Below are 10,079 nucleotides of genomic sequence, written 5' to 3' on the forward strand. Positions count from 1 at the left end.
GAGGGGAAAGTCCCTATCTACAAAACCAGTCAGTTCTACAATCTCACTCTTTAGTAGATCATGAAAGATAAAACAGACACACATGAAATTGTTCAGGTAAGACGGAGAACATCTTGAGAAGGGAGAGCGCTACCAGCTTCTAATACTCCGACAGTAAGTCCTAAAATTCACACGTCAATCTCTGATAGTAGATCAATGCGGGGCTGCGGTCCCCCACAGCTCATAAAACACTTCTTAAATGAGTTTGACGTGGGCATGCTTAGCTATGTCGTTAAGGTTATGTTACAATTTTGGTAGAACGCAGTGGCTAACCGTCTGTCGAAGTAGGCCCCAATGCACCGCACCCATGCAAATCATTGCCCCCACTCTCCCCACTCCTTCCACTCCGTACCAAATCCCGCCTTTTCGGTCATGCTCTTGTTTGGGCACATACCCGTAAGCACGTGTCGTTGAATTCCGACCCGATTCATTTCCGCAGCGCGCTGTCGTGTCATTCCCCTCCAGCAGTATCACGATGCAGGGCACAGAAGCTAACTAAATGATCCTTCAATGGCATGGGACCTCGCCAAGTTTTTGACGCCAATTGACGGCATGTGCCGTCTTGGTGTAGGCTCTTAGTCTGGGTGTAGGTAACGAAACACGGGGAAGTGAGGTCGCAGAAAGCCCATTCACCGAAATAGACCTAGTTCGGTGTTTTGCAATTTAGAGTATCTGCACGATTGGCAAACACGGCCGCACAAATCCCGTGTGTGGGTGCAAAGGCAAAAGACGCCTTCAATACGTCTGATGCTGAGTATGGCTATAATAACCTAGATAAGGGCCTTTCGCCTGCTCTCGGCCGCTGTTCTGAAGGACGGCATATGAGCTTAATTTCTTCGCAATATATGAAGAACCATCAGAATAGAGGTGGACACGCGAGGTTACGCGCTGCTCATCAGTGCATTCGGTCTTACTTGTACTAGCTCTATGCATCTTTTTTACATTTCTCTGACCTTCTCAGGGGACTGTTTGGTCTGATCTGTAAGGTTGCGTAGTTTGTCCGGCGAGATATGCTCAATTGTGAAGCACGCGCAGAGGTCGTTATGGCTCTGATACTGTTAAGCCCAAGTTGGTAACTTTGCTTAGTGGGAGGTTAGCTTTTCCAATGACCCTGTTTGTCTCGATTCCAATCGTATATTTACCATGGTTCGCATGCGGCGTGCCAACTATCCCACTCTCTATCCACCTTCATAGCAAGATGACCGTGCTACGTCTTCTCGCTTTTTTCACTCTTCTTAGTCTTATCAAGCAAATAATGGCTTATGACGGAGAAACATGCCGTGACTATGCGCTTCGGGGTGAAGATACTAGTCATGATCCATGTTTTTGTCCCGTGTCAGAGGCACTGTTCACTACTCCATACACGTCGGGACAAGTAGCCGCGCCGACCAGCGTCACCACGTCTCACTCAAGCAGCATTGACCTATCACGATCCATCGTCGACGCTCCGAAAGCCAAACGCGGCTTCGCCTACAATGACGCGGGCCTCGTCGACCGTTTTACGAAGAGCGTGCAGTGCACCAAGTGTTCATGGGCATACAATTGGGACTCCACCGACTACGGACTTCTCCAGCCTTCGCTCGATTTTGTACCGATGCTGTGGAGCCCCGCTCCAGAACAAACCGAGCGCTGGCCGCAGAATGTGGAGGCAATGATATTGAGTGGATCTACCCACATCCTCAGTTTTAACGAGTGCGATAGACCTGACCAGTGCAATCTGAATGCTGAAGCTGCCGCCGCAGCTCATGTGGAATTCGTCAACGGGTACGCTAGTCGACATGGAGTCAAGATTGGGTCGCCCGCGATCAGCAACAGCGCTGTCGCCGGCCAAGGTCTCAGCTGGTTGGGGTCATGGGTGCAGGCATGCGATAGCCTACCTGTACGCTGCAAGTATGATTTCTGCGTTGCCCACTGGTACGGCGACTCTGTGGAAGGCCTTTTGATTCATTTGTCATCGGTTCGCGACATATGTCGCGATAAATCTGTCTGGCTTACTGAGTTTGCTGTCGATCACGGTAGCGATGAGCAACATGCCGCGTTTATCACTGCCGTCATTCCACTTCTGGACGCAATTGATTATCTTGAGCGGTACGCTTATTTCAAGGTCAGAGATGGCCGCTTTGTCTACGGCCCCACAATCACGCCATCCGGCCAGGCATATGCCGAGGCGTAGGGTATTGGGGCATTTCTGAAGAGGAATATCGCACTGAACACAGTCGGGCAGGTTACGGTGTCCTAGCGAGGTTGTGTATTTGGCATGTGTCATGGTTCGTTGTAGCCAGAACGAGTCGTGCTGCTGCAGCCCAATCGATCGTACGTCGTATTGGTTTGGCTCCCATACAATTAATCTTGGAAGCATCTGCTTTGCATTGCTAAAATACTCTACTGATTCGATTGAAGCAATAAGATGTACAAACTTTCTTCAGAATGATTGTGTAGCATGCCCTGGCCCGAGGGGCCTTCGCTCCACTTTTCTCATCACAACTTTGCGCACTTCTATTAAGTGATGTGACATATTGTCCAGGGTGTGTGCTGGTTGCCTTTGCGGATGTCACGGACTCTTCCAAATAGGCAAAGCAATTGGCGAGCTTCCAGCAAGTCCCGGAGACACGCTCAAATTGAGGGCCAGTATTTTGTATTCGCTTCGAGCTGTTTCCGCTCAAGAAGGAAACACTAAAAAATGCATGGTCGATGAGAGAAGAAAACGAGGAAGAAGAAAGTATTTGGTGGGTTTCCTAGACAGAGCATCTTCGTCACTATTTGCTCATTTGAACAGAGCGACATGCAACTATCATCCTTTTGCCCAGCTCTTGCCCAAGATACCACAGACCAATACATCTTTATCGAGTGAAAATATTAACCCGTCTTGAACACTAAATCTGTGAGGGGCGAACAGAGCTGTTGGCTTCACTATTCGGCAGGGGCGGGAGTTCTTTCATGCAAACTTCAGGTGTCAACGCCTTTGGTGGCTTTCTGAGTACTAATCCTCGGGCTACATTCTCATCCAAGTGAAACCCATCGATGCAGCGCCGAAAGTCCACCGACGTCGGTGTATGAATCCCTTTATACCATTTTTGAGAGTTGACCTGCAGCTTCGCCCGGGCTTGACTGCTGAGAACGTGGACTGAGCGGGGCACCACGATGACCTTATATGGAAAGAGATAGTCGCGGGGTATTCTGGATGGGTGAACGGGTTGGGTCCATCCATTTTCTGCCTTGTATCTCTGGTACTTCTGCACACTAGCCGAGTGAGTGATGTCGTAGGGTGTGAAAAAGTCGATGCACATGGCACAGAATCCTTCCCTCTGGAAGCGTCCTCTTCTTTGTGTGCCACAGAGCTCACGTTGTCTGTGGGCTTGTGGTCTGCTGTCTGCTTCTGGGGGCTTGGCGTGCCGGCATATCATGACCAGCTCCTCTGCGTGGCTGCAGACAGTGAAATCGGATTTGAGAACTATACACATGTCCGAAATTAATATGATCACTAGTGAGTCCGAGACGAGGAACAGGAACACCCGCTGCTTCAAGTATTTGTTTGAACTTGTTGAACCTCGCCCTGTGCATGTTGCGTGCCAACAAGACCTTTCAGTTGACCAGGATTGACTTACAAGGGCTGAGCTAAGGTCTTGCTTCAGTGTATTGAGATCCTTCGTATTGCATAAGATGGCTCTGAACTGTCCAGGAGGTAATACTAGTGAGACCCCGGTGTGAGAGAGGTTACGGTCCAAGATAGTATGAGGGCGAACCATAGACGTGAACCACGCCTGCCAAGTTGGAAGCACTCACTGGCGACCATGACAATGGAACGCATTTAGTTGCGTCACACTCTCCACGGTGCGCAGCCATCACACCATTTTACCATGTCGACCGATTTACATAAGAAATGATAGTTGATGATTTCATATCAGCGTGAAGTACCTAAGACTCTTTGAGAGTATCCATGCCGTCTTCTTGCCGTCGGCTCTGATCGTTTATATAAGTCAGTGGGGCTGGCCTTGTCAAGCGTGGGTCGGTCTTTCACGTCAACAGCGCTACAAATCCTGATGTCGGTAGGAGCTTTTGGACAACCTTGTAGGCCATTTGCTATACGAAACAAGATACCGTCATGACGAAGAGTCGTGCAAAACAAGAACATTGAGAAGCAGAATGCAGAAAGGTCAATGACTTTGTGACAATTACACAACCCGTCTGACTCAGAACGCGCAAAGCCCTCAGTGTGTCCATCTTTGGGCTGTCGACGGACGCGCAAAATGAGAAGGAACAGCTGCGTTATGAAACAGGCTGTTGACTAAACGACCTGGCCAGGTTGGACACACGGCTGAAAAATACGGAAAGCTGGAGACAATCGTTAGAACAAAATTGTTTGAATGAAATGGAGATGATCAAGAAGTCACGATGCTGGGGATTCTTCATATTTAGGTGTTGCCCGCGGTTGCTACGTAGACGCGAGCGTTCATGGAATTCAGCAACCCTCAGTCTATACACCATTGATTCGTTTTGCTTCAGGATCGTCGTTTCAATCACAATGCTCAACTTCCCCCCAGAAGTTCTTCTGCTCATATTTGACACCCTGGGACCGTCAGACTTGAGCAGGACGGCAAGATGCTGCAGGTTCTACCATGCGCTCGTCACGCCCAGACTATACGAGACCTTGCGGATTCGAGTGAGGTCTGGGATGCATGACCAGCGGATGCCAAAACTTCTCAGCACTTTGATGCGGCCCTCTTACCTCCATCAGTTGATTCGGCGCGTTGAGGTTGTGGTAGATGACGATTGCCTGTGGACGCGCGAGACCTCCACGCTGTTGAGCATCATGCTGAAGCACATCCTGAGTTCGCCTAATGCGTCGACAGCGATTCGGTCATATAGTTGGACTGCTGCGTATTCCTTCACCGGGCTCGTCTTCCCTAATCTACGACAGCTCGACTGTGGTGCCGTCGGTCCACAGAGCATCGAGTGGGTGCGGTGGCATCTCAATCACTGCGTGTCGTTAGCGGAAGTCCACCTCTCATTCACACTGTCGTGCAACCTGACACAAGCGAGGGCTGCGGCTCTTTTGAACCACGCCAATTTCAGCAGAGTCAAGCGATTAAGCCTTGCGTTTACCAACGTGGCTCTGTTTGATCCGAAGAACGTACCTGCCCTGAAGTCACTCGACCTAAGGTACTGCCCTGGCGCAGAGTCTTTTTGCCAGCGACTTGCGGTCGTCGTGCCACCCGACTTGACAGAGGTTCGGGTCGTGGCGCATGCGGAGTCAGGGACTCCCGACAACTTCACGGCGTGGCTTAGGTCGGCACGCAATGTCGAACATGTCACCCTCTGCATCGGTGGGCTATCAGAACCCATTCCGTTTGAGCAAGTAAAGGGCCATAGATCGACGCTTCGTACGTTAGTCCTGGATCCTCGGCAGAACCTCATAGACCCTTCGTCGGTGCTCAAATACAGGCCCGGCGATCTCCGCGAAATCGTCGAGCAGTGCGCTTCACTCCAAACGTTGGGTCTGCCTCTGGACTTGCGCAACTATGAGTCTCACCTTCGATATACCAGGTCGCACCAGATTGTAGGGATCCGCATCGCTTCTCATCCCTTTGTTGTTCGCGGCTAACCCACCGGTCTCTCGCTGTAGAAACGCATCATCCCGACATGCATGCTCGAGACCCTGCATCTCCGCGGCCGGGATCAATCGCCCCAACGCAGTCGCGTCGATGCCAAGCATCTGGCACGACGCTTTCTCCTTAAACAGTATAGCGTGAGGGTTCTGGTTGGACATGGACGAGGGATGAATGCTTATACCACGACGGACGGCCGGACCATCGTTTCTACCAGGTTGTCGATGAGAGAGCAGTTCCAGCTTTGTGCAGAGTAGGGCTTACTAAGGCGTTGTTTCGTCGGTACCGTCAAGTTCGGCTTCGCACTGATGCTTGGGGTGATCACTCTGCGAAAGACGTCGAAACTGAACTTATTAGCATCTTCAAGGACTTGGTCGGACAGGGAAAAATAATGCAAGTCCTAAAAATTAGCAGACAGAGCTCCAGCCCTGTCCTGGTCAGATGTGCGACTTTGCATAGTATCTTGCATAGTGACTAATATCGTGTGCATAGTACACGAGCATCTCCAAAAGGCTAGGTTGGTCCATAGAAGGAAGCATGGTCGCATTTTGCATTTTTCGTTCATTTTCCACGTTGGCTACAGGACATCTACCTAACAACAACACTCTCGGTGCCAATACCTCCTGATTGGTTGTCGTGGCTGCTATCTTTGATGACTTGTTGAGTAGCAGCATCCTTCCACCTTTTTTTTTTGTCTTCTTCTTTCTTTCTCCCTTCCTTTTTTGTGCATCAAGCAACATCACTACCACGTCGGACATCCCGTCGAACATGACGAAAAGAAACAAACTAGACACATTTATCGGCATAATACACCACAATGACCCCGTTATATCGAACAATTACATCTGTCCACCACGCAAGACGCAGGCTAGATTTCACGACAAATTCAACGTCAAAAGCATTGAGGATGGTTCACTTTACGCCACTTTGATAAAAAACTCTGGGCTTCGCCTCTTCGTCAATCCCATTAAATGGACCGGTCTTCACCTTACACTTCTCGACATGGAGTTCCACAATCTTCCTGCACTTAGCCAGCCTGTACCGACGGTCGACTCATCGAAAGCTACGATAGATCTATCTGCTTCGGCACAGGCTCTGCTTGGTGCCCTCAACACCCTTTTGGAGACCAAATCAACAGAATGCCGGACACGCTCAATTCTCACTGTCATTTCGATGCTGTATCCTCAGCATATGTCATTTCTACGTACTTCTGAGCTTCATCAATACTTCGGCGGTCGAGCATATCGCATTGGTTGCCCCGTACAGGCAGCCTGGGATGTCACGCCAGCGCGCTCCAGCTACACAACTGCTAACGAATCGATGTCCATGCGAGCCAAAGAATCTGTCGAGGGTCCAATAGTGGATACCATTGATGGACGTAATGTAAAAGAACAGCCTGTACTTGTCTACGTCGATCTCAAGACAATCGCCGTAACACGGCGTGCTAGATACAAGCCGCCCCGGGATAACCCGCCAGTCCGGAGGCTTAAGAAGTAATTGTACAGAAAGATCACCCCTCCGAATATGGTGGAAGATCCGTTCCTTGCCGCCGTCATTCTGGCGTTAGCACAAAGGCACTTCTACAGGGCGGTCCCTCCATCAGCTGACAAGCCGTCGATGTCTTCATCCGAATCGTCATCTCTCGGAGAGCCTATATTTCAAGATACAACGGTGTGCATTCTGGCTGTCAATGACAAAGAGCTTCTGCTCCTTGCTTCATCTTGTACAAGGGAAAAGTCAGGAAAGAGCTTTTGCAAAGGTTCCATGATCCGACCAAGGACTATCGAGCAAAAGAAGAAGAGACATTAGCTGGAACACTGAAAGGCAGCACAAACACGCAAATCGAGCACACCGAGGTACCGATCTGGCCAATACTAGGACTCAAAGAGCGACTAGGCAAAGCTCTTGGCAAAGAAGTCGCAGGCCCCTTCGATGAGAACAATATCGAGATGTGGGAGCAAGACCCAAAGCCGAAGGCCCAAAGCCGGGCGCCAGCAATTTCAAGGAAGGAAATTCTAGAAGTTTGGCAGACTTCAGAAAGAGCGACAACGAAGACTCGTTAGACAGCATGAAGGTCAATCTATCAGACACTTTACTTACAGTGGCTTCACCTAAGGACGGGTCTGATGAAACAACTGAAAATTGATCATCTTAACTACGTCGTGGCTTACGGCGGAGTACTCGATCACTGACGAGTATAAATCTGATGAGTTGTCCCATTCTCTATCAACAGGATGTGGAGAAATTTCGCCAGGTATGATCGGCGGCATGGTCGGCAGGCATGCTTCTTTTTCTTTTCCAAACCGTCACGAGTGAAATCGTAATGGGCAGGCGAATAGTCCAACGTATCTGGCTTCAGCTACGATTGTGCAAAGATTGCCGAACTGAATGTCACGTCTGTAGATCCTCTGCGCAGATTGTTGAGTTCTCATGCACGGCAGTTGCCTGTCAACTGCTCAGGCCTGGTTCTCTAGATCCGTGCTTTTGTGCGCCTTTGCTCCTACACAAGTACGCAAGGGGTCCTACTTGACTATTGGCGCTACGGTTGCGAGATTATCGATGTATTTAAGCAATTTATTTTCCATCTATTGGCGTTTCAATCATCAGATAACTAGTAAACGGAGGGTAGCCAAACTTAAATTCATTCACGAAAGATCATATCACGAACTCGGTTATATGAATGGTTTGAATGTCTTTTGTCTCTATTCATATCCACCTTTACGCTCTTTATAGGATCTCTCTCCAGTGACTTTCTTATTGCTGCAAATACCGTCTTCTCCCAACCAAGCCAAGGGCTCTTTTACGAATCAAATAAGCATGAAAATCATATGAACATTAGCGAGTAAGGATCCTGCATGCGATTTAGAGAGGATCATGACTAAAGAACAGCGTTCCCGATTAAGAGTATCTGATGTAGACTGTAGGGTACCCAACTATGTGATTTGGGCGCAAGTACCGCGGCTTGTTTTACTTGCAATGCTTGGGTCACTACAGCTAACAAGCCTTGGGGCCCCTGCGATTGATGCAGAAAGCTGTGCTACAGGCTGTATCAGTTCCTTGAAATGCCACGGCTAGTTTGCCTTATGACTTACAGATCGATCCGGCAGCGTTCCGCGTCTAAGCACTGAAAAGACCTCTAGCTCACGGTAGCTCATGAGGGGACGCCTTTCCAGATTTACTTTATCAGTACAGACAGTGGCCCAGTAGTGCTGATCAACCACGAAGTTGTCACAAGGTCGAAAGCCGATGTTCAACACTACTCATTGTCAGCATGATGAATGCTGCCCACGTCGCGAAACGACAGACCGTACCTATTTTCACGATTCCTGACAGGGAGACTTGGACGCTGTCTGCAGAGAACGGGACGCCGTTGGCGATTAGATGTTGAGTACCATCGAGCAGCTGCTCGCTACTTAGCATCGCTTCAAAATTTCTATATGTACGCTAGCTTACCTGGGATAAGGCGGACGCTAGTTGAACTTCTGTCGTAAGGAAAAGGCTCGCTAAGTCTACTTCGAGATGTTCGTAAATGACGTAACTCTTCTTCTCGTTTAGAAATATGGCATGGATTGTAGCAATATTAGGATGGGAAATGTGGTGGAGGAGATTTAGATTGCCTAGTCGAGTCGAGCGCGACACTGCGACTGTGCTGTTCTTGCGATGCCGGACAAGGGCTATGCTGGCATTAGCACGAATGATATCATAACGGTCCTCCAGGGAGTCTGTCGTGTGAATCAACACAAGGCACTTGACGTAAGAAGAGGACATGTCGCCTTTAAATCGAGGAGAATCCAGATTCCTACTATTCCTTACAAAGGCGCTGGCTGTACGGCCATAGCTATGTTCACCTTATAGAGGTCTCGTTCAATGTCCTTTCTGTTGGAATTAACTGATTCGGCCTTATGCTGTCATCTGATGGCATTTCAATTGACCTAATCCTCTGACCTCTTGTAAGGTCCCTGACATAGGAATGGCAATCGATGAAACTCTTTTTCCCCCTCTCGGCGGTCTTCGGGTTATGTGTTGTGTTTTGTTGTCACAGTGACAAACTAACGGTGCATAAATACGAGCGAATGCGTCATAATCGGTCTTGAGTGCTTTGGCTTTTACTACAAGCAAAGGTTTCCGCGGGTGCTTTTTCCAAGCTTTTTCGCGGATTGATCATCTATGGACTCCAAAAAGGAAGTTTCTGACACTGGGGTGACGTAAAGCAATTGGGTCATCGTAGTGGCCAAAATGTAATTTTTCACAAATCAACGCAAACCTGTCAATGACTTACCACTTGCAGAGTCAGTGATTTCTGCTGTATTCAATAGTTCACCCTGTTTCACAAAGCTCTTCATCTGTCATCGTCAGCATACATAGCATCAGATGGGGTCATGATGAAGACGTCTTATGACCTACATCGGGGCGCTTTGAATCACAGTAGTGATC

General features: G+C 49.0%; 5 protein-coding genes across 5 annotated transcripts; 3 read left to right on the forward strand and 2 right to left on the reverse strand.

Moving 5' to 3' along the window:
* Positions 1–1,489: 1,489 nt before the first annotated feature.
* On the forward strand, positions 1,490–2,206 carry BDP55DRAFT_524041 (uncharacterized protein; the record flags this gene model as incomplete). The annotated part of the gene is made up of 1 exon (XM_060567793.1): positions 1,490–2,206. A coding segment is annotated over one exon (717 nt), but the record flags the coding sequence as incomplete, so codon positions are not given.
* Positions 2,207–2,912: 706 nt separating this feature from the next.
* BDP55DRAFT_636618 (uncharacterized protein) lies at positions 2,913–3,882 on the reverse strand (the record flags this gene model as incomplete). Its single annotated transcript, XM_060572908.1, has 3 exons — positions 2,913–3,554; positions 3,645–3,800; positions 3,823–3,882. The coding sequence occupies 3 exons, from the start codon at positions 3,880–3,882 to the stop codon at positions 2,913–2,915; spliced, it is 858 nt and encodes a 285-aa protein (XP_060424549.1).
* A 679-nt stretch (positions 3,883–4,561) lies between these two features.
* BDP55DRAFT_636619 (uncharacterized protein) lies at positions 4,562–5,641 on the forward strand (the record flags this gene model as incomplete). Its single annotated transcript, XM_060572909.1, has 1 exon — positions 4,562–5,641. One exon carries the CDS (start codon positions 4,562–4,564, stop codon positions 5,639–5,641), a length of 1,080 nt encoding a protein of 359 aa, XP_060424550.1.
* Positions 5,642–6,413: 772 nt separating this feature from the next.
* On the forward strand, positions 6,414–7,142 carry BDP55DRAFT_636620 (uncharacterized protein; the record flags this gene model as incomplete). The annotated part of the gene is made up of 1 exon (XM_060572910.1): positions 6,414–7,142. The coding sequence occupies one exon, from the start codon at positions 6,414–6,416 to the stop codon at positions 7,140–7,142; it is 729 nt and encodes a 242-aa protein (XP_060424551.1).
* A 1,327-nt stretch (positions 7,143–8,469) lies between these two features.
* Positions 8,470–9,413, reverse strand: BDP55DRAFT_636621 (uncharacterized protein; the record flags this gene model as incomplete). The annotated part of the gene is made up of 4 exons (XM_060572911.1): positions 8,470–8,496; positions 8,738–8,901; positions 8,957–9,047; positions 9,099–9,413. The coding sequence occupies 4 exons, from the start codon at positions 9,411–9,413 to the stop codon at positions 8,470–8,472; spliced, it is 597 nt and encodes a 198-aa protein (XP_060424552.1).
* Positions 9,414–10,079: the final 666 nt, after the last annotated feature.

The sequence above is a fragment of the Colletotrichum godetiae genome (genome assembly GCF_030913485.1).
Source record: "Colletotrichum godetiae strain CBS 193.32 chromosome Unknown BDP55scaffold_56, whole genome shotgun sequence".
Taxonomy (NCBI): Eukaryota; Fungi; Ascomycota; class Sordariomycetes; order Glomerellales; family Glomerellaceae; genus Colletotrichum; species Colletotrichum godetiae.